At 46.3% G+C, this 24,346-nt stretch overlaps 1 protein-coding gene across 47 annotated transcripts in view; it reads left to right on the top strand.

Moving 5' to 3' along the window:
• NRXN3 (neurexin 3) overlaps window positions 1–24,346 on the top strand; it is a 1,517,918-nt gene that overhangs the window by 443,858 nt on the left and 1,049,714 nt on the right. For all 47 annotated transcript variants that reach the window (XM_045016752.1, XM_045016791.1, XM_045016790.1 and 44 more), the window contains 2 exons: window positions 4,637–4,938; window positions 11,697–11,858. In XM_045016752.1, coding sequence (XP_044872687.1) covers window positions 4,637–4,938; window positions 11,697–11,858 — 464 coding nt within the window. The remainder of the gene's footprint in view (window positions 1–4,636; window positions 4,939–11,696; window positions 11,859–24,346) is intronic.

The raw sequence follows: 24,346 nt of genomic DNA, 5'->3' as shown, positions 1-24,346 counted from the left end.
TCCACCCAGGGAATTCAGCCCAGACAGGGGATCGAGAATCTCCTGGAATCAGACTTGGGCACACAGAGGCGATACCAACAGACAAGTGAGTGTTGGATGTCATCCATTCCAGCTATGCCGTCAAGTTTCTCTGTCTACCTTCTTCAAAAACCCCTTCCCCTTTTCAGGAACATCTCTTATGAGAGAATCCACCTTCAGGAGGTATAGTCTCTTCTCCAATGGGGAGCAATACAGCAGGTACCCCTCCAACATTGTGGAAAAGGCTCCTGTTCAAAATATTTCCTTGCCCTGAGAAGAAAGGAGACTGGAGACACCTTCTCAACCCATGTCAGTATTTTTATTCACATGTTGCAATTTTGTATGGTTACATAGGCATCAATAATACCATTCCTAGACAAAGGCACATGGTTCACAGCTCTCAATATGAAAGACTTCCACTTTCATGTGGATATTCACCCCCTCACAAATGATTCCTCAGATTTGTGGTGGACTCCCAACACTATTAATACAGGGTGCTCCCATTTTGGGTTAGTTATAGCTCCCAGAGTCTTCAGAGAAATGTTCCTAGCTCAGACAAACCAGCTCCACCATCTTTCTGTACTTGGACTACTGGCTTCTGACTGGCAGGTTTTGCCTCGAAGCCTTAACATCAACTTCATCGTTGCTTCACCTTTTAGCATCCCTGGAATCTGCATAAATGTGGAGAAGCCTACCCTGACTGCAACACAGTCCATAAATTTATAGGAGTGTCCACACCGTGGACACTCTGATAGATGAAATTACACACAATTCTCATTAGTGAGTTTGGCTATTCCTTACTCTTCTGGGGTATATGACACCATGTACTTATGTGGTGCCATTCACAAAACTCCATCTCCTTTACCTGCAAGCTTGGTTCTGAACAGTATATGCACTGAGCAAGCACAGCATGAATACCATAGTGACAATTCCCTCTGAGGTGACGACCTCTCTGGCATGGTGGAGAGACCCTTGTTGTGTGTGCATGGGAGTTCTCTTTCACACCTGACGAGACAATAATTACAGACATCTATCTCCCTGATAGGTTGAAGAGCCCACATGGATGATTACATAGCGCAAACACTTGGACTCCTCGTGAAGAGAGAATACACATCAATCTTCTGGAACTGAGAGCAGTAGGAGAAGCTTGCAAAGCATTCCTACCATTCATACAATCCCAGCATGTCCTGATAATGTCAAACAACATAAATGCCATTTTTATAGAATAAAGCAGGGAGGGGCACTCTCTGTTCCCTCCCATCCTGGTAATTACTGCCCGTTCTACGGAAGAGTCAACTAGACAGAGCACAAGTCATCCTCATTGTCCCCAGATGGCCCAACAGTTCTGGTTTCCAAGCCTCCTACCAGTGTTATCCCATCCATCTATTAGCATTTGGACCTTTCTGGATCTCTTGATCCAGAAAAACAGCAGGGTCAAGCATCCCAACCGCAATGCTCTTCATCTCATGGCTTGGTATTTGGATGGGTGTCAAGCCTAGAATGTTCCTGCTCTGAGGCTGTGCAAATCAGTCTTAAAAATAATAGAAAAGTCTCCACCAGAAAATGTCACCTAGCCAAGTGGAAACATTTCTCTGTCTGGGCCCAGCAAAAACATCTCTCTCTAGAGACAGTGGAAATATGTTGGACTGTCTTCTCACCATTAAGATAAGGCAAGCTTTGAACTGCTAGCTATGGGTTCCATGTCTCACCTGTCAATGAAAGTCACCTTCCTCACTGCTGTCACCTCAGCCTGAAGGGTATGTGAACTTAGGGCCTTAGTAAATGATCCAATGTACACAATATCCTATAAGGATAAAGTCTCACTATGATTACACTCAAAATTCATTCCTAAGATAGTTTTAGAATTTCACATGAACCAGTCCATTCACTTTCCTGTGTTTTTCCTGAAGCCTTGGGCCTCAGGTGAGGAGCGAAGACTTCATTCCCTCAGTGTGTGACAAGCATTGGCATTCTCCCATCAGAGAATGAAACAGATCAGGAAGTCACCTAGACTGTGTGTTGTCGTAGCAGAATGAATATGAAGACAAGCTGTATCTCTAAGGGCACATCTACACTGCAGTAAAAGACCTGTGGCACCAAGTCTCAGAGCCTGGGTCAGATGACTTGGGTTTGTGGGGGTCAGGCTGCTGGCCTTAACATTGCAGTGTAGATGTTGAGGTTTGGGCTGGAGCCCAGGCTCTGAAACCCTGCGTCTCAGTGCCCGGGCTCCAGCCTGAGCCCAAACGACTATACTACAATTATTAGCCCCACAGCCCAAGCCCTGTGAGCCTGAGTCAGCTGACTTGGGCCAGCTGTGGCTGTGCTGTGGGTCTTATATTGCAGTGGAATCATACCCTAAGCGGATCTCTAGCTTATTCTACTCTATTATCAGTTCACACAGCTTTCTTCCCCACATGGGGTAAAGGCTCACTCCACAAGGGCACAAGCATCCTGAGTAACATCGCTTCCAGAGGTACCACTGCTTGACATTTGCAGGGCAGCTACGTGGAGCTCCATCCACACATTGGTGAGGCTTTACATCTCCGCCACTGATGCATCCCTTGGGACAGCAGTTCTGCAAGCAGCTATACCACCTTGCACTATCCGCCTCTCTAAATACTGCTCATCAAACACCCACAGTGGAATACAAATAGCGACCAGCACTTGAAGAAAGGGAAATTAGTTACCTTATTGTAACTGGAATTCTTCAAGATGTGTTGTTCCTATCTGTATTTCACTACTTGCCCTCCTTCCCCTCTGCTTCGGACCATGACAGGATTTGTGGTAGAGAAGGAAGGGGAGAGACAGTCAGTCCGCCCCATCCTTATACTTTTGGTGTGAAGCATGAGGAGAGCAGGGGTGCAGCCCCAGACCCACAGACACTGCTCGTAGGAATTCTCCAGTCTCAGGTGCGTGGAGTGCATGCACACCCCACAGTGGAATGTAGATAAGAACCACACATCTAGAAGAACTCTAATTACAATACATTAAGTAACTTCCCTTTCCTTCGGTCTCTTATTAAGGGGTTCTGGTGAATCTTTGCTTGGACTAAGTGAGACAAAATGAAGCAGAGAAGTGCTACTAACGTGACAGTGTGGCAATAGGATGGACTCCTGCCTAATGCAAGAGAAATGGGAGTGACTGCAATTTGATTGTACCAACCAGTAATTTCACATTCAGCCTTCCATTTGTGGGTGGGATTCAACAAGATGCCCCTGTACTGATAACGTGAGGAGCCATGGAATGTGGATGCCCTGAATACCCTGTTTACAATGTGCTACTCACTCTCAGCCTTTTTGCAAGCTTCACAACATTTTGTATTGCCCCCCTACGCCTGAGTCAAGTTGTGTGGCTGACTCTCCAGGCACATCTGAGCATAGTTCTGTGCTGCGCAGGAACATCACTGGATTTGGCTGCGTTACTGATGGATGAAAACCAGCAAGAAATCTTTCAAGAAAATTGATTCTTAGTTATCAGTCAGTGAAAAAACCCTAATGGCTAAAGAACAGTTTGTCAAAACCAGTTAATTATCCATGTGAAACCACCTAATACAAGCTCACTTCAGCTTTTATATTTTTTTAAAGCACAAATCTTCCTCCATATTCAATTCTGCTAGATGATTAAAAGAAGAAGAAAAAGACATTTCTGAGGGACTGCAGGAGACAGGGAATTGGTGGTGTGAAAAAGGCATCCAAGTTGCATGTTGGATTTATATGTTGGCGTGTCCTCTAGGGTTGCTATCCATCCAGGTTTTACCTGGACAGTCCAGGTTTTGGCTTCTGTGTCCAGGTGCCATTTACAGTTGCCGAGTGCCTGGTTTTCAACTGGAAAGTCCGGTTGAAAAGGGGACCTGGCAGTGTCCGGTCAGATGTACTGACTGGACACCAAAAGTCCAGTTACTGTGGGGTGAGGGGACACTCCGGATCACTAACCTGCTCCAGTTGGGGCTGCCTCCTACATGCAGGCAGGCTCCTTGTCTGTATGCAGCAGCTCCCGTCCAAGTCCTGGAGCAGAGGGAGCCCAGCTGGGGTGGGAGAAGGTGGAAACGATCCAGTGAGTGATGGGAGGAGGAGGGGAGAAGAGTGAGTGATGTGGATGGGGCCTTTGGGAAAGAGGTGGAGCAGGGGCAGGGCCTTGGGGATCTGGTTACCAGCAATTAGAAATGTGGGAACCCTAGTTTCCTCTCTGCAGTTCAAATGTTGCCTCCAGTCAACAGAGGAAATGAGTTTGCTGGTCATGCCCTAGTGTATTGTACACACAGGAGATTTTGTGTCATTCCCTCATGCTTCTGATAAAAATGTAAATTCATTTGTAGCACAATTGTAAGTCTTAACACTTACCTTCTTCTGGCCATTATTGTGCTACCTTCGAATGTCTTCCATGGAATCAGTGCTGTCTGCAATGGAAGTGGAGCTAATATATTGATTTTAACAGGGATTGAGGATCCTACTATTGAGTCTGTTGGTAGCCACGCTACAACAGAGACAACACAGTCCACAGGAACAACAGAAGAACATTAAGAAAACCATGAGATTTTTGAGTAGTTTAATAATGATTTTAATTCTGTTCTTAGCAAGGAAAATACTAACTAGCTCTCTTTCTGTTTCTTCTTTTTCAGCGAGAGATGAAAATGTGGCCACCTTCCGTGGCTCAGAGTACCTTTGCTATGACCTGTCCCAGAACCCCATTCAGAGCAGCAGCGATGAGATCACCCTCTCCTTCAAGACGTGGCAGCGTAATGGGCTCATCCTCCACACGGGCAAGTCAGCTGATTACGTCAACCTGGCTCTGAAAGACGGTGCGGTCTCCTTGGTCATTAACCTGGGGTCCGGGGCCTTCGAGGCCATTGTGGAGCCTGTCAATGGCAAATTCAATGACAACGCTTGGCATGATGTTAAAGTGACACGCAACCTGCGGCAGGTAATGGTGAAGGAGTGAGAATGCGAAGAAGGCTTCTCTCTAGTGTTATCTGGGCAGACATGGGGGCAGGTGATAGAGAAATAGGGATGCTTGGTGAAGTACATCAAAGTGTTTTTACCCTCCCAGATGTCTCTCAGTTATCCAATGGACAATGAAATACCAGTAGTCAATGGAATGTAGCCCTGTTGTGATATCTCCATTTCCACTTACTAATTTTTGTCTACTTTTTCCCCAGTTTGATTTAATAATAAAACTTGTGATTTGACTTTACTTTCATCTCCCTTTTCCTTTTCTCTTTCTTTCTTTTATTATGTCCTTAATTACATTTCAATCTTATCAGTAATATTCTTGTTGCATTTAAATACTGTGGGAACAGAGCGTTTTTTTCCGCAGCTGAGTCTTTAGTCCCCCACCCTTCGTCTTCTTTATGTTTTGTTAATTGATTTAACCATTGCCATAATGTCATAATTCTAATTCTTAAAGTCCTTGTTTCTTCCTTTACTTTTTTCTTTTCTTTTTGTGTGTGCGTCTGCGTGCGTGTGTGTGTGTGTGTGGTTATTTTAACTTTGTAGCTTGGGAGTTAATTGGCTGGAGTCTTTCCGAATCTCCTTGTTTCTCTGTTCTTTTTTATTTTTTTCTGTTCTGTGATCTATTTTATTGCTTGTGTCTCTGCTGATGAGACTCTTCTGTTGGCTGTGAGGACTGGAAAAAATGGAAGGACCAAAAAAGAAAACAAAGAAAAAAACCACAAACAAGCCGCTTTGGAATGGCTTTATCTGATTCTTGTCACTGTAACTTTACAACTCTACCTGTCACTTTTCTAAGCGGACAGCTCTATCAGGTGATGTCTTCGCTAGTCAGCTAGCCTTAAAATATTGAAAGCTCACTTATGAAATATAAATATGTGTATAAATAGATAAGATAAAAATTAAATAACATTGCTCTGAAAGCTGGTGAATAGATCAAGTCACTTAGGTCTATCCACTGCATGACAAATGATGTTTACATTATGGATATAAACTGTTTAGTGTCTTATTGATTGGTAAACACTGTGTAAACAGCTTGCAAACTGAGATTTTAAATTAGTTTACGTAAACAATGTGATCTGTCCATTTGTTTGTTAATGTGAATGTTTACACAAATCCTCATGGTATTATTCCGGTTTACATAACTTTACTGGCTGAGAAAGCAGCCTTTCTGGAACATTTACACTAGCTACGATAACAGTGTATATGGGATAACAATCCTCTTGCTTCAGGTCATAAACCAGCAAGAGCCTGACATCAGGAAGAATCTTCACCCATTGGTGTGTTAGTGCATACTTGCCCCTTATGGGGATTTTACACCTTCTGAAATATCCACTGTTGGAAACAGACTAGAGAGAATTGTCTAATACATTACGGCAATTGCCATGTTTTTACAGTATCCAAGATGCTGTGATTTTACATATTCGACATGTCTGTGTGTAAACTGGAGGATTATATTCAATCAGGCCAAATTCTGTTCTAAATTACATGCGACAGCAGGGTTATCATTGAAGTCAAAATTTGTCTAGTTCTGCTACTTCACATGCAGATATAAATTTAATTTCTTATGCAGTGGATGGGCCTTAACGATCCTGTTTCATTAAAATATTCCCATCGGTCCAGTAGAGGGAGATACAGCAACTGTCTGAGGGCTGTCAGTCTGGAACGGTCTGAATATATCACTTTATTTATTGGTTCCATTTTATTTATTTTTAGATGTTTTCAGAATGGATGCTCTCTGAATATCTTTTTTCTGGTTTATAGGCCATTTTAGCTAATGGCACTTTTTATTTTTCTGGGAAATCAGTTTTCAACGTCAAAGAGCACGCAGAGCAAAATGCATCCATGCTGCTTGCCATAGCTGGTTTAGATCTTGAGGAAGTGGTGATAGGGAGAGTTGGCAGTTGGAATTATAAATGGGACTCTCTCTTTTTAAAAAATCCCTTTCTAGCTGATATCTTTTATTTTCTGAGTACTCAGATGAATACAAATAACACTAGGTCTTTTTGGCGTGGGTTAGAGCAGTAGCATGTTCTCGTCACTAAAAGAAAATAAGTGAGGCAGCACCTGGCATTTTACATTATACATTATACATCCTGTTATACATCCTGTTTTGTCTGAGGATACTGCTTGATTACCTAGTAGCTGGGATGTTATAGCTGGGCTGTTTCATTCTTTTTCAAACAATCAAGGAGACCAAACTCTTAAAAAACCAAACACACCAACCAACCAAAGCAGAGGTGATTAGAGGCCCAGTCATGCAAGGTGCTGAGTGCTCTTAATTTCTATTGACTTCACTGGGAATTGAGGACTCCTAGAATCTGTCTGGACTGCAGAATAAACACAATTCAACAATGGAATGATTTATAATTAATTAATATCTGCCATGAGGGATAGAGAGGTATTATCACATTCAAGGTGCAGGGGACAGAATTGGTTATGGCTGCTATACACCTTCATCATAGCATGGTCTTGTGCCATAATAAAACAGAGAAGGCGTGCCTTGTGGTAAAAGCATTGGGGTAGGACTTAGGGGATCTGAGTTCTAGTCCTGCTTTTGCCACTGGTTTCCTGGGCATGTCACTTACTTTCTCTTTCCTTCAATGTCCCCATCTGTAAAAGATAGCAATAATAATGCTTACCCATCACATAGGTGGGTTGTGAGTCTTAATTCATTGATGTGTATGAAGAGATTTAAGATCTTCTGATGAAAGGCGATATAAAGGACGTAGTGTATATTTTTACATGCAATATATCATCTGCTCCCCATCACCTCCAGAGAATATATGTGCACAGAAGAATAGTATAATATAGTTTTTTAGTATAGAGAAGGCAGGTGGAAGAGCCTTTGCTGGTTCTGAACCATGCCCATATTTACAGCCCTACTAGTGAAAAGGGACACAAAAGAGTTACTCTGGGCACTTAGATTTTATAAGAAACTCCATTGCCTCCTCATTTTTGACTGAAAATATTTACATTTGGGGGAAATACATTTGCCAAAAAGCAAATAAAGTTATTTTTTTTAAATGAGATTTAGGAAAATCCAATAATATAATCCACATCTTAAATTATGCCATTTTTAACATAATTTTTTGACCATGTTCCTGGGAATTAGATCAGAATTTCCCATATACTGTATGTGGAAGGCTTTGCCCAATACTTTGGATTGGTTGATACATGTTTTGAAGCTAAGCGATGACAGTATCAAGTCCTTTGTTTTCTTAGATCAAGCGATTAACGCAGTAGTTAATCTCTTCAGAGAGAGAGACAGACTGTGAACTCAGAATTTCCCTTGAGCTAATGTTAATGTAAATATTTTTATTTATCTGCTTTCTATTATAGTTAACACAGATCTCCAGTTTTGTCTTTTGGGAAATGTGTAGCAGGGACAGGATTGTAGCTATCTTTCACCAGCACTTTCAGAACATGGGGGGAAGTGTGGTCTAGTGGGCAGAACAGGAGACTGGGAGTGAGAATTTCTGGGTTTTATCTGCAGCTCTGCCACTGAGTCACTGTGTGACCTTGGACAAGTCTCATTCCCTGTCTCTGCCTCAGTTTCCTCATCTGTAAAATGGAGATAATAATACTGCTCTGTCACACAGGTTGATATGAGGCTTCTTTGATGAAGGTTTCAAAGTAGTTTGAGATCTTTGGAGAGAAGGCACTAAGTGCAAAGTATTATCATCATTCATTCTCTAAGGACAAATAAAATGGAATTGGGACATAATGACATTGTGTTGCAATTCCACACAATTTCCTCCAAGCAAATCAGCCTCCTAAATCAATCCAATCAATCTCAAAAATGTCCTGGAAGTCAGTAGCAGGAGGCAGGACAGTTCCCATTGTGTGCCTTGTGGATCTGTTTTGCCTGTTTGAATCAGAAGGGAGCACTAGATCCTGGGCCATGAAGTCTCCACTGGCTGCACCTCTGCATTAACAGCTAAGGTGGCCACACTGCAGAGGTTCCACCACAGTGGCCTTGGGTTCCTTAGTTGTAAACACATGTACAGATAACCTACTTGGCTTCCACACGACTCTAGAGGAAATTTAAAAACAACCCCAAGGTTCCGTTAGAGCAACTGGGTTTGACTGATAACTGTGTGATCTGGTTTCCTTTAGCTTTATTCCATTACCAGCACTTAGTTGGGTAGTGGAGGCCCAGCCTGCAGCCTGAGACTTTCATAGGATGGGGCCATCTAGTAACGGAGACATAGTCTTAGAGACAACAAGAGACATGCTAAATACTGTCAACCTTTTTCCCCTGCCACCTCAAATGTCTGACACAGGCAATTTCTTCATCGGTAAATTTCTCCTGCACCCTGGGTGACACAGGTGAGCTACAGGTGGACATTGGCAATCCAATCACATGTGTTCTGTATGTCTTTCCTGAGAGTCATGAATTCACCTGTTATAAAGAAATCTTCAAATAAAGGGACTGGAAGGAGAACCCCAGGGCTTTGGGATCATCCTCAGCCAACAGCTTCCAAGCAAGGGAGATTGTTCCTTGTTTAGGATAGTTCTGCAATACTTGAGAATAGCAGAGCTTAGAGGAGAGGCAGGGAAAGAGGGATTGGGGTGGCTGGGAGGAAATACTTTGCTGGGGTCTCTCTTGAAGGGAGTGGGTGGTGTGTGTATCTGTGGGGGAAGGGGTTGTTGGTGGGGAATACACCTTGATGGGCTTTTGAAAAGTAAGTATTGCACAATTTTAATTTTAATCCAGTTCTGGATGAGTGGTGCTAAAATATATATGGGTTGGAGGCAGGGAGAGTAGGCAGTTCCCTTCCTCTTTACAGTCTAGAAGGCATGGTTTCCCATAGAGTCCTGGTCATATTGTCCTCTCTCTCACTCTGTGTGTGTCAGGCGCCCCACGCCTTTTTTTGAAAGACTAACACTAGACCATTCATGCAATGTGTCATTTTTACTAACCAACTAATGTACTAACACCCTAACGACTCATCTTTGCTTTTAGTTATTTTAATTAACAATCGTTCTGTTCACGATTTTTTAATTTCCTTTCTTCCCCCTTTTCCGCAAAGCACTCAGGCATTGGACACGCTATGGTAAACAAACTACATTGTCTGGTAGATATCATTCTTATTGTCTCTTTTTTTGGGTTTGCCGTGTGTTACCTGCCTTTTCCTCCCTTTACTCCCCCTTCCCCCCCTCACCTTTATATTTACTTCCTCTTTTGATTTTCTTTTGATTTCACTGTGAACACCTTTTTTTTTCCTCTTTATTTTTTTAAATATTTTCTTTAAGAAAAAAACAAAACAACAAAAACAAATACAACTGTTCTGGAAATGGGGTTTGGTAATTTCTTTCATTGGTTTCTTCACTTCCCTTTTTGTTCTTCACTCTGGTTTTTTTCTCTCTTTTGCTTTTTAGTTTAGCTTTCTTTCTCTCTTTTTTTTTCTTTGTTTTGCTTTTTACTCTCCGAAGGTTTTTAGCTCAGAACCATTGCAGGGCCTCTAGTTTGTGTGGTGAAGGCTCTCTTTTTCTCTCATCCTTTTGTTGTCGCAACGGCTGTTGTAGGCAAATTGGCCAGCTGTCCTCTTTCTTCCCACTTCTCCCCATCTCTCTCTCTCTTTCTCTCTCTTTGACTTTCCACCTGCCATGGCCGAAAGGAGCTCAGCCAGTTGTTTGTTTCACTACACATTCTGCATGGCATGTCCACGTCTGGTGACTGTCCCTCTCCTATTGGCCTCTATCTTTTTTCCTCCATATCCCCTTCTAACCACTAACAACCTTTAAACAAAATTCACATCACTTTCACTTCCTCCTTTCCCTCCTCCCCCTCCGTTCCCCCCTTCACCCTCCATGTGTTTTGGGGTTTGGGATTTTTTGGGTCTTTTTTGTTTTGTTTTGTTTTGTTTATGATTATCTTGTTTTCTGTTTGATTTTTCATTTTTGATGATTGCATGCAAGTGTGAAATAGATTTTCTTTCTCTCTCTTTCTCTCTTTATTTACGGGCTCCAGATCTTATTGGCATGGGCCTGTCAAAGTGCGGTGTGTGCACGCTTTGCATTTTCTCTCTTTCTCTTCTCTGCTCCTCTCACACTTGCTGGTGTGTGGTTGATTTTATTTTATTAGTTTTTGTTAATTTCTTCCTTTCATATTATTATGTTGGTTATGATTCAGCCAGCGCTTTTAAAATTTAATTTGTTCCTTTCTTTTATTTTGTGGTGGCGGGTGGCGGGCGTGTGTCTTCTTAGGTCCATGGCATGCACATCCATAATGTATTGAAAGTGAGATCCTTTCCCTCCATCCCTCCCCGAATGCATGATTGTCAGTGTGCCGTGAGCAAATAAAAAATAAAATAAAATAAAACAAAAATATCAACTTTGACTTCAGTAGTGTTTTTTTACTAACAACTGTAACTAACAATAATCATTAATATAAATACTAATTAATCATAAAATCAGCTAAGATGAACAATCTCTTCTGAGGACAGTTCCATTTTCTAGCCTGATTTAGTGAAGAGCCTCTTGACGGATGGAATGCCTGCTTGGCTTGGGAGCATTAAGGTAACAAAACGGGTGAATAGAAGCTGGAGTGCTTCTGTCGTGGGCAAAGTAGACCAGAAAATGGAACTTGGCTGCTCTAAAAAAAACCAAACCTCACCAAAACCTTAATAAAAGTGATATAAAACATAGGGGAGGCGAATTGCCCTTCTCAGAACTGTAAGGTCATTGCTGGGAATTTTTTTTTTGTCCATTATATCTCTTGAACAGGTGACAATATCTGTGGATGGAATCCTCACTACCACGGGCTACACACAAGAGGATTACACCATGCTGGGTTCAGATGACTTCTTCTATGTAGGAGGGAGCCCAAGTACAGCAGATTTACCTGGGTCACCGGTCAGCAACAACTTCATGGGCTGCCTCAAAGAGGTAATTTTCTTCTTTGACAACTGCTTTTTGGTTTTTGTTCCCCCAAAATGTTCTGTTTCCTGCCCTTCGTTACACCCTGAATGTCTCTCACAGGTTCTGAATCTTACCCTGACATTGCAGTAGCTCTGTGATCGCATGCACAGACAAACATGGCTGTCAGCCAGACACACAGCATTAGTGACAGAACCCTGGATCCTGGGTTCTAAAAAACAGGCCTCTGTTGCTTGAGCCACAGAAAGATTTCCAATAGCTATCTGTGTCAGTAAGGCAGTTATTTTCTGTAGGTTGTCAGCCACTTGAGAGCAGTGGTAAACACATGTGGACATTGGGATAATATCCAGAAAAATAAGGCAAATGACCTTCCATTGCTAACTAGCATTTTCTGTGGTGAAAAAAGAAAATCACAGTCATCAGAAAATTCAGTGTCCTTGTTAAGTGACTAGACTTTACAGAAGAGTAGGACAAGGAGTAGTAACAAAAAAAGAGTAAAGTGACAGTAATAAGAAATAAAGAAATACAATGTTACAGGTCAAATTGGATGACCGGTGCTTATGTCACTCTACTGGTGATCATTAAAAAGTCAGCACTTGCCAACAGTCTTCTACACAGAGGGATCTGAACATGTACAGTTATTTCTCTATGCTTGGAATAGGAATTGCTGCAGTTATTCCAGCAATTCCTGTGGTAACTGTTGGTTTATGTTGACTTTTTAATGGAAACCATTGTAAAAGGCCTTCCTGCTGATGGTTTCTTGAACCTGTGTATCAATGTGCATGTCACTTTGTTGAAGGCTGTCTGCTAAAAGACATAGATTTTGAACCAACTGCCCTAGACAACTTCTTAGAATGTTCATAGTAAGGATTGCCGATAAATAGAGTCCCTGTGCTACTGTGCAATGCGAAGTGTTGTGGACGGGTTTCTTGTATGCTTATTGTAGTATGTCTGGTTTTGTTTTCAGCCAGAGGTGCCATTGAGCCCTCTGTCTTTGGACATTACTAGTATCAGCAGAGGGCTCAAAGGAGAGGCAGTGGTGGGTTTTCTTGCAGAAATCATGGAACTGGCTATGTTAGGTCACATGCTCTTCTGTAATTGCCTAACAACTCTGCCATCTCACAAAAGGGCCACACACAGTGTCAGACAGGCTATTCTCAAGAAGTTTTATGTTGTCTTAAGTGTGTTGGGCTCTTAACTTGAATGATGCCTCCTCAAGGTGTTGGAACTGCTGTCTGCCTTAATCTTCTCAGTCATTTGAAGGAGATGTGCATTGGTTGTTGGAAACAGGGATCTGGTCTGGATTGAATCTTATATAGAAAATAAAAGTGCCCCTGCTGCATGAGAATGTAACCTGTCTGTGGCAGGCACCACATCTTTGTCTTTACTAGAAAGAGCCTGGGGTCCGATTTTCATAGGTACTGAGCACCATACCGCCAACTGAAGTCAATGGGAGTTACCATTGCTTAGCACCTCTGAACATCAGGATTGTAACTTACTTGTGGGTGCTGTAAAGGTAACAGTAATAACAGCAGAAGAGTTCATTTTTGAACTTTCATTCAGGCAGAGAGGGCAGAGAAAGTAATGACAAGAAAATCCCCAGCAACTTTATTAGTATGTATACAGTTAATTGTGTTCTGGTAGTACACACAATGTACTGCCCATACTGTACATACACATGAAGACAGCACCTGTCTCGTTAAGAAGATGAGCAACCTAAGGGGGATGGAAAAGAAAGAGAAAACAGACAATCAGTGTAGAAATGTTTGTAATGCCCATTCTACTAGATAGGGTGACCATATTTTCCAAAGGGAAAACGGGACACCGTGCGGGGCTAGCCAGAGCCATTCAACCAAGTCCTGCCTCCCTGAGCAGTGGCTGGCCCATTCCCTTCCCCCCCTTATCCCCCTCCGCACATGGCACTGGCCCAAGCCCTGCCCCTCTCTCTCCGTGCACATGGGGCTGACCGAGCTGGTGGCCCAATCCCTGCTTCTCCCCTGTGCAGGGCTCTCATCCAAGCTCAGCCTGCTCCACACATGGGGCTGGTATCGCTCCTCGCCTGAGCCCTGCCTGCCCCTTTCCCTGCTCCTCCCCCCCCCGCAGGGCTGGTGTTGCTGCTCACCTCTCTCACCCCCCACATGTTCCTTTAGGGGTGCACACCCCACATTTTGGGTTGGCAAGAGTGAACGGGACAAATGTCCACTTTTACCAAAAAACTCAGGACAGCTGGGGCAATGCTTAAAAAAGGGACTGTCCTGGACAAAATGGGACGTATGGTCACCCTACTGCTAGGCAGCAATAGCAGATATGTATGAGCAGCCTGGACCTACAGGTTGGGTTGGTTTTGACTTGTAGTCCGTTTAGTGGCAACTTGGTCTAGTTGTGAACACAGTAATGCCTCTAGCACTTCTGAAGATGTCACCCTAACTCGAAGGGCATTTCAGTATCTGCTATGTTCTAAGGAGAACAGGAATCAGTCAGAATACGAACAATAAGAATTTCTACAGCAGGGCGTTAGAGGGAAAAATGTATTTGGAAACACATGAAAAAAGGGAGTCCTCTATAAAATAAGCAGCTTTACCAATTAACACCTCTCACATTCCCAGCCAGCCATGTGCCATCATTGGTCTTACTAGGACATACACACACAACTGGCAGTTCTGAAAGTTGTAAGCAGTGTTGTTGTAGCCATGTTGGTCCTAGAGTATTAGAGAGACAATGTAGGTGAGGTAATATCTTTTACTGGACCAACTTCTGTTGGTGAGAGAGACAAGCTTTCGAGCTACGCAGAGCTCTTCAGGTCTGGGAAAGATATTCCAAGCGTCACAGCTAAATACAAGATGGAATAGTATCAAAGGGGTAGCCGTGTTAGTCTGGATCTGAAAAAAGTAACAAAGAGTCCTGTGGCACCTTGTAGACCAGGCCTGCACAACTCGTAAAGCGGCAAGGGCCACATTCCTCCAAAGAAAACAGCTGAGGGCCGAAACCTCCCGGCCCCGTGGAAACACCCCGCCCCAGGGCCGCCCAGCCCTGCGGAAACAAACCCTCTTTCCCCAGCGCCGCCCCACCAAAACAGCTGTGGGCCAAAAAGGAAGGTTGGGGGTGGGGAGGTGATACTTTATTTTAAATCAACCCGGGGCTCCCGGCTAAAGAGGTGGCTGGGAGCCCTCAGGGTCAAATTAAAGGGCTCAGGGCTCCGGCGGCTGGGGGAACCCGGCAGGGCCGGCTCTAGGTTTTTTGCTGCCCCAAGCAAAAAAAAAAATTAGTCTCCCCCCCTTCCCAGCCCTGGGCTCCCCCCTGTGCCCTCCTGCTTCCCCAGTCCTGGGCTCTCCCCCCACCCACACACACCCCCTGCTGCCCCAGCGCTGGGCTTCCCCCTTTCCTCCCAACCAGTGCCCTCCCTCCACCCTGCTGCTGCCCCAGCCCTGGGCTACCCCCCACCAGTGCCCCCCCCACCTCCTGCCACCCCAGCCCTGGGTCACTGGTAACTCGCTCCCAAGGCAGGTCATTCAGCAGGAATTTTGGATGTGCACAAAACACAGACAGGATTGTTCCCATATGGTTACAGAGCTGCAGTAAAGTGGAACAATTTTCAGCTTATGTGATTGGAAGATATCTGGATGCATATTATAAGACTGTCCTCCATAAATGAGGAAAAGTTGAGGTGCCTTTATTATTCTTTTGTTCCACTCTTTCTTTCTATGGGGAATTTGCCAATGCAATATCACTGTCTTCCTTTCAAACAAACAAAAAGGCAATGGCTGTTGAAAATAGCAATTCCAGTCCTAATAAGCATTTCTTGCTCAATTTTATCCTACTTTTTCTACAGCAAGTTACAGTGGATCAGTATATTTGATTTGGGAGAAATGAAGTAAAAGCTGCCCAAACTGAGCTTGAGCACTCCTGAATTTTGAAGTGTTCAAATCTGGAAGGCAGGTGCTGGGGGGGAGGGGGCTGTGGGCTCCACGGAGGAGCATGGCAGCAACTGTCTGGAGCTGCACGGAGCCAGACACGCTGGTCTGAGTGGCACGGTAAGTGGGCTGGGGGTTAGAGAAGGGGTAGGGGATTCCGGGGGGCAGTCAAGGGACAGGGAGCAGGGGGGGTTGGATGGGGCAGAGGTTCGGAGGGGCAGTCAGCAATTGGATAGGCATGGGAGTCCAGGAGGTTTATCAGGGGACAGGTAGGGGGTGGGGTCCTGGGGGGAAGTTGGGGGGGTCTCAGGAGGGGGCAGTTGGGGACAAGGAGAAGGGAGGCTTAGATAGGGGATGGGGTCCCAAGGGGCAGTTAGGGGCAGGAGTCTCGGGAGGGGGCAATCGGGGGACAAGGAGCAGTGGCATTTAGATAGGGGGTGGGGTTCTGGGGGGCAGTTAGGGGCAGGGGTCCCGGGAGAGGGGGCAATCAGTGGCTGCGGGTTGGGATTCAAAGGCAGGGCCGCCCAGAGGGGGGGCAAGAGGGGCAATTTGCCCCAGGCCCCGAGCCCCACAGGGGCCCGCACCAGAGTTTTTCGGGGCCCCTGGAGCAGGGTCCCTCACTCGCTCCGGGGGGGCCGGAAAACTCTTGCGGGGCCGGGCCCCCCGCTGGCGAATTACCACCGAAGACGGAACGGGACCCGCCGCCGAGTTCAGCTCGGTCTTCGGTGGTAATTCGGCGGCGGGGGGCCCTTCCGTTCCGGGACCCGCTGCCGAAGTGCCCCAAAGACCCGTGGCGGGAGCCCCCCTCCACCGAAGACCGGGCTGCACTTCGGCAGTGGGTCCGGCTTCGGCAGTAATTCGGCGGCGGGGGGGCCCCTGCCGCAGGTCTTCAGGGCACTTCGGCGGCGGGTCCCGGAACGGAAGGGCCCCCCGCCGCCGAAGACCCTGGGCCCCCGGAATCCTCTGGGCGGCCCTGTTCAAAGGGCTCTGGGCTGCCGGCAGCCGCGGGGAGCCCTGAGCCCTTTAAATCCCAGCCACGGCTGGGAATCTCTGCGGGCAGCCCAGAGCCCTCTGATTCCCTGCCGCGGCTGGGATTTAAAGGGCTCTGGGCTCCCCATGGCTGCGGGCAGCCCAGAGCCCTCTGATTCCCGGCCGCGGCTGGGATTTAAAGGGCTCTGGGCTCCCCACGGCTGCGGGCAGCCCAGAGCCCTCTGACTGCCGGCCGCGGCTAGGATTTAAAGGGCTCTGGGCTGCCCGCAGAGCGCCGTGTGCGGGGGATTTAGAATCCCCCCGCAGGCCGCACAATGAGGCTCCACGGGCCGCATGCTGTGCAAGCCTGTTGTAGACTAACAGATGTATTGGAGCATGAGCTTTTGTGGGTGAATACCCACATTGTCAGATGCATGTGGAATAGATAGTTTAGCATAGTTAGCACATATTCTAAGGGACCATTCAATGTGAAGTGGAGAGGTGTTAATATAGCTTTGAAACTTTACTATGCAGCAGAAAAATTCTAACCCTAACCCACCACCCTTTCCCCATTTCCCCTGCCCCACCCCGCACTCCTTGCCCTGGCCAACCATTAACACTCACCATTGTACAGGAAACAAGATGGTGGCCATGTGGGGCGCTCAGCACACATAGAAGGGGAAGGAAACTGGCACTAGGACCCAAGAGGTGGTGTCCAGCTGCAGAGGCAAGGAGCTGGATCAGCCACCCTCCCTCCCTCAGCAGAAGAAGTGGCTCTGTCCCTCACCCTCTGCTCCTCCCAGATGCAGCTTGCAGGGAGAGGGGCTGAGCGAGCTGGAAATGTGCGGGCGGGGAGGGAGGAGGGAGGTGCAGCGTGGGAATTTCAGAGCACCCCTAACCTGCCTCCCTGGCAGGCTGAGCAGAGCAAGCTCTGGGCTCACAGAAATCAGGGATGGGGCACTGGCACATGACCCCGCATGACCCCCCACTCCTTGCCTCTGTTTGGGGGCAGTGCTCTGCCTATTTACCCAACTATGCCCATGTGTGCAGTAGACCGGTAACTCTGGTGTTTGTAACTATGCTAAGAAATCTGTTTCACCTTGTATTTAGCTGTGACACTTGGGGTACCTTTTCCAGACCTGAAGAAGAGCTCTGTGTAGCTTGAAAGCTTGTCTCTCTCACCAACAGAAGCTGGTCCAGTAAAAGATATTACCTCACTCACCATGCCTCTCTACAGTTCTGAACGTTCTACTTTTCTCTAGATCCAGTGCTGGTAGATAGGTCTGACAGTAAATTGCAGTTAATGGATAAAGAGCAGTCTGAAATAATTGCGGGACTCCAGACCAGATGACACAGCAAGCTGAGTGCATCCTAGAAACACACAGTCTAACACAGACAGCCTATCTGACGTTCAGGTTTTCTGAGCTCTGCATAAAGCAAAATCTAGTTCCTAAGCTTTCCTTCCAGAGGCACCAACTTTCTAATGTGCTGGGGGGTGCTTGACCCCCCCCGGCTGTACCCCAGGCCCCACCCCCACTCCACCCCTTCCCCTAAGCCACTCCACTCTGCCTCTTCCTGCCCCTGCTCCATCCCCGCCCTACCTCCTCCCACCCCATTCTGCCCCCTCTCCCGAGTGTGCCCCCCCCCGCTCCTCTCCGCTAGCACCTCCTGCATGCTGCAAACAGCTGATCCACGGTGGGTGGCAGGCACTGGCACGGGGGAGGAGCTGATGTGGGGGCTGCCAGTGGGTGCTCAGCACCCACCATTTTTTCCCAGTGGATGCTCAGCACCCATGGAGTCGGCGCCTATGTGATTCTCTGAACCTAAATAACTAAATAACATTGGGTACCACCAAAGTGCCGATGCGGGGGAGTTTGAGTGTTAAGGAACGGGGACATGCTGGTCAGGCCGCAGCAGGCAGTCCACTTCGCCTCCCCACAGGAGTTGGAAGGGTGCTCTTTGTTTGAGGAGTGGATTGTTCTCTTGCAATATACCAGGCAATGCTTCCTTCCATGGACTGGAAAAGTGGATCAAAGTCAGGCACAAGGCAGTTTTTGATGTGGAGCCCTTCACAAGCTGTTTTCTCTTCTTTCCCTTGCCAAGGGAGAGAGCACTGACTGAAGGGTCAGCAGAATCACTGTGAGGGGCTGCAGAGAAGAAAGAACTCTTCTTACTCTGTCTCCCTCCCCTGCACTGCTGAAAGGGAGGAGCAACAGGCTACAAAAAAGCAAATGTTTCCCCATTCAGATAACACTGTGGCTGGGGCAGAGTGCTCCTTTCTCTGGATAAGCACCGGCAATGCAATACCTCTCTGAGGAGCAAGATATTCCCAGAGATGCAGGGGGCTATTAGTGAATAGTTAGTGAATAGTAAGCACCACCCAGCCCCAGCACCCCTCAGCCCAGCCAGGCTTCATCCAGGGGTAGGCAACCTATGGCACGGGTGCTGAAGGCGGTACGCAAGCTGATTTTCAGTGGTACTCACACTGCCCGGGTCCAGGGGGGCTCTGCATTTTAATTTAATTTTAAATGAAGCTTCTTAAATATTTTAAAAACCTTATTTACTTTACATACAACGATAGTTTAGTTCTATATTATAGATTTATAGAAAGAGACCTTCTAAAAACGTTAAAATCTATTACTGGCATGTGAAACCTTAAATTAGAGTGAATAAATGAAGACTCGGCACACCACTTCTGAAAGGTTGCCAACCCCTGCGCTAATCCCTTGTAGGTGTTGTAGCTGAGATCTGCCTCCCACTCTCCCTGTGCCCTCCCATGGGCACCCTATTGAGAGGCTGAATCTCCCAAGGAAACAAGACAACTTAAATGGGAAGTGGGGGTGAGGCATTCCGCACATTCTCTTAATCTCTAGGGCCTCAGCTAGGTTGCTTCTGCCATATACTGTATTTGTGGTTAGAGCATCTCATCCCTGTTGTGTATTTGGTTGTCATGGTTTTTGGTTCCTATGGTAACTGAGTTAGATTATTAGGGGATAGCTCAGCCAGCTTCAGCCGGCTGGGTGAGTTCTCTGAGTCTGTAAATAAAATGGTGGTTTTGTTAGCTGTCTGCTGTCTGGCCTCAAGTGATTTCTTCCTAAACCGGCTGCCCCCAAGGATATAACAAGTGGCGACGATGGATGGGATCCTGGTGCTGCTCCAGTAACAGAAGGAAGTAGAAGTCAAGGTACAAAACAAAAATAAAAATACTGCTTGTTTGCACTGACTGTGAAAGTGAAACTAAAATCATGGCTATTCTGACTAGGCCACTGGAACCTTTTGATGAGAATATAGAGCAGTGGCATGTGTATACTGAGCGTTCTGAGCTTTTTGGTATTGCAAATGACATTACAGAAACAAAGAAGGTGCCAATATTCTTAAGTGTTGTAGGGGCTAAAACCTACTCCCTGCTACGCAGCTTACTACACCCTGTTAAGCCTGAGACTAAATCTTACAGTGACATTGTGGAAATCCTGGGGTCTCATTTCTCCCCAAAACCACTGGTAATTGCTGAAAGATATAGGTTCCACAAAAGAGACCAAAAGGAAGATGAAACAGTTGTACAATTTGTAGCCATTTTAAAAAAGCTAGCAGAACACTGTGAATTTAAAGAGATGTTAAATGATGCCCTGCGTGACAGGTTAGTGTGTGGCCTGTACAGTGAAGCTATACGGAAGCGCCTACTGACAGAGGCTCAGCTTACCTTACAGAAGGCTGTTGATATTGCTGTCTCCATGGAACTGGCTACAAGGGAGGCGCAATACATCGGTGCATCCCCTAGGGTGCAAAAAGTGTCAAAAGAACTGACCCACAAAACGGTGCAGAGTCAAGAATGTTACCGCTGTGGTAAGCCTGGTCACCAGGCATCGGAATGCTGGTGTAAGGACCTGGTGTGTCGACACTGTGGCAAAAAGGGACACATTGAGTGTGCCTGTAAACAAAAGAAAAGGAGGCCTGTGGTCTGGCCGACAAAAAGAGGAACCTTGCATACCCTAGAGCAGACCCAGGATGATCAAGGTGACACCTCAGCGCAAGAGAAAGTGCCACTACATGTTTTGTCTTTGGCAGTGGGCTCACATGAATACTGGGTAACCCTGTTATTGGATAGCAAACGTATACGCATGGAACTGGACACCGGTGCAGCCGTCTCACTGATCTCCGAGACTGTGTATAAAGAAAAGCTACAGCATCTTCCGCTTAAGGCAACAAAAACTGTTCTGAAGACGTATACGGGAGAAGCTGTGCCTATGCTGGGCACTATTGATGTTAAGGTGGAGCTCAATGGACAGGTGGCTAAATTGCCACTGTTTGTGGTGAGAGGTAACTACCCAGCTTTAATGGGTAGGTCTTGGCTTGGGAAGATTCAACTGAACTGGGCAGAAGTGCACCGGATGACTAAAGAAGAAACCAGTCTAACCCCTATACTAAGGAAACATGCTGCTGTTTTTGGAGATGATTTGGGAAGTATGAAGGGAATCACTGTGACATTGAACATTAAACCTGGCAGTCCACCAAAATATCTGAAAGCCCGAACTGTGCCATATGCCATCAGGCCAAAAGTTGAAGCAGACCTGGAGCGCCTGGTCACCAATGGAGTCCTAATACCAGTTACCCATAGCTCATGGGCCACTCCTATCGTTCCAATAGTGAAGAAAGATGGCTCTCTGCGGATTTGCGGTGATTTTAAAGTCACTGTCAACCCAGTGTTGTGTGCAGAGCAATACCCGCTTCCCCGCATCGATGACCTCTTCGCAGGCCTGGCTGGGGGACAAAAGTTCAGTAAGATTGATCTGAGTCAAGCATATTTACAGATGCACGTTGATGAAAAGTCCCAAGAGCTGTTGACTATTGTGACTCATAAGGGGCTTTATCGATACTGCCGCCTACCCTTTGGAATAACATCTGCTCCCGCCCTGTTCCAGAGGGCTATGGACCAGATCTTGTGTGGCTTGTCAGGAGTTCAGTGCTATCTGGATGATATCCTGGTCACTGGAAGAAATGAAGAGGATCACTTAAAGAATTTAGAGGCTACCCTACAAAGACTGGAAGAGTATGGCCTACGAGTTCACAAAGACAAGTGTGAATTCTTCAAGCCCTCTGTTGAATATTTGGGACACATCATTGATTCTGCAGGTCTTCATAAGGCCCCTGCAAAAGTTAAAGCTATTGTGGAGGCTCCCCCACCTCGAAATGTAAGCCAGCTGCGCTCGTTTCTAGGACTACTGAACTACTATGGAAAGTTCATCTCACAGTTAGCCACACTGCTAAAACCACTTCATGAGCTCCTTGGGCAGAACAAGGCCTGGAAGTGGACTGAAGCCTGTGATGTTGCATTTAACAAAGCTAAGGATGCATTGCTAAATTCTGAAGTTCTAACGCACTTTGATCCATCCTTACCCCTACAATTGGCCTGTGATGCCTCCCCTTATGGAGTGGGAGCAGTCGTGTCACACATTATGCCTTCGGGAGAAGAGAGACCTATTGCTTTTGCTTCACGCACTCTAAGCAAAGCAGAAACTAACTACGCCCAAATCGAACGTGAGGCATTAGGAATTGTTTTTGGAATTCGGAAGTTTCATCAGTACCTGTTTGGGCGAAAGTTTACTCTTCTCACAGACCATCGACCTCTGACGTCAATTTTTGGACCCTACACAGGCATTCCCCCATTAGCTGCTAGTCGTATGCAACATTGGGCATTGTTACTTTAAGCACACACATATGAAATCAAATATTGGAAATTCACTCTGCACGGCAATGCAGATGGCCTCTCAAGGTTGCCTTTGCCGGTCAAACATCAAGATAGTGCCCAAAAGGAAATCTTCTACTTTGAACAGGTAGAGAATACACCCATCACTGCTACTCAGATAAAGAAGGCAACCCGCATTGACCCTGTATTGTCCCAAGTTATGGACCTGGTGATGCATGGAAAATCTCGACAAACCTCTCCGGTCTCATCTGACCTTGTTCCCTACATGTCCAGGCGGACGGAGTTATCGGTCCAATCTGGTTGTTTGTTGTGGGGGAGACGTGTCATTATTCCACCACCACTGAGATCACAGCTGTTAGAACAGCTACATTCTGGTCACTGTGGAATAGTGCGCATGAAGGAAATTGCACGAAGCTATTTTTGGTGGCCTGGATTGGACAGTGCTATTGAAGAGAAGGCAAAAGCTTGTATGTCATGTCAGGGTGTGACATGACACCCCTACACCCATGGGACTGGCCTGAAAACCCGTGGCAACATATTCATGTTGACTTTGCTGGCCCCCTTGAAGGAAGCATGTTCTTGGTGGCAATAGATGCCCATTCTAAATGGCCAGAAGTCTCTATAATGCAGTCCACTACTGCAGAGAGTACTATCCAAAAACTACGAGGACTCTTTCGTCGTTTTGGTCTGCCAGAACAACTTGTGAGCGACAACGGACCGCAGTTTGTCTCTCAGGAGTTTCAAAATTTTATGAAGGCAAATGGGATACACCACATCACGTCAGCACCATATCATCCGTCCACCAACGGATTAGCTGAAAGATTTGTGCAGACAATGAAAAACGCTTTGAATTCAGCAAGGGGACAACACTCCATTCAAAAGCGTCTGGATACCTTCTTACTTTCCTACCGAAACACACCTCATGCTATGACCCAGGCATCTCCGGCCTTTCTAATGATGGGACGACAGCTGCGCACTTGCTTTGATCTGCTGAAACCTTCTGAACCCAGACAAACTGTGCAACATCAGCAGCAATATCAAGTCATCAGACGGGCACCCAGAGCAAAGGACCGAACCTTTAGCCCGGGACAGCCAGTTTTGGCTCGGAATTATACTTCCAGAGCTAAATGGGTCCCGGCCACAGTCATCACTCAAACAGGACCTGTTTCCTACACAGTCCAGACTGCAGAGAATCTTACCTGGCGGCGACACGTAGATCAGCTGTTGCCAGGTCATGCCAGTCTTCAGGACACATCTGCAATTGAGGGGTCTGACTTCACCTCTTCTGGTGAGACACCGAATCACGAATCACCTATTCCTGACTGTCCTCCTCCATTACTGCCAGCGGCTGATATGCCCCTTTGCCCAGCACGAGCTGATACCACCTCCTCACCCGTTCGTGCTGCGGACCCTGAGCCCATGGTACTTTCGGGTGCAACAACACCAGAAGTTCGCCGTAATCCACCTAGAGACAGAAGGCCTCCTCATCGGCTGGATCTTTAGCTAGGGCGAACCCATGGTTATGGGGCAAAATAATCCCCAGGGTTTAGCCGGGAATGGAGGCAGTCTACCCTCCTTCTCTAGTCTAGTGTGTGTTTTATTTAGGGGATGTTCTTATTAGGGGGGGAGGAATATGTTGTGTATTTGGTTGTCATGGTTTTTGGTTCCTATGGTAACTGAGTTAGATTATTAGGGGATAGCTCAGCCAGCTTCAGCCGGCTGGGTGAGTTCTCTGAGTCTGTAAATAAAATGGTGGTTTTGTTAGCTGTCTGCTGTCTGGCCTCAAGTGATTTCTTCCTAAACCGGCTGCCCCCAAGAATATAACAATCCCCACTTCCGGTCAGATAGCAGATCGTGGAGACCATATGCTGTGTGCGAGTAGATTGCCTCACTCTCCCTACCCGTGGCTGGGA

Source organism: Mauremys mutica, chromosome 4 (assembly GCF_020497125.1).
Source record: "Mauremys mutica isolate MM-2020 ecotype Southern chromosome 4, ASM2049712v1, whole genome shotgun sequence".
Classification (NCBI taxonomy): domain Eukaryota; kingdom Metazoa; phylum Chordata; order Testudines; family Geoemydidae; genus Mauremys; species Mauremys mutica.
The sequence above is the reverse complement of the archived record's forward strand: the minus strand, read 5'-3'. Positions and strand labels throughout refer to the sequence as shown.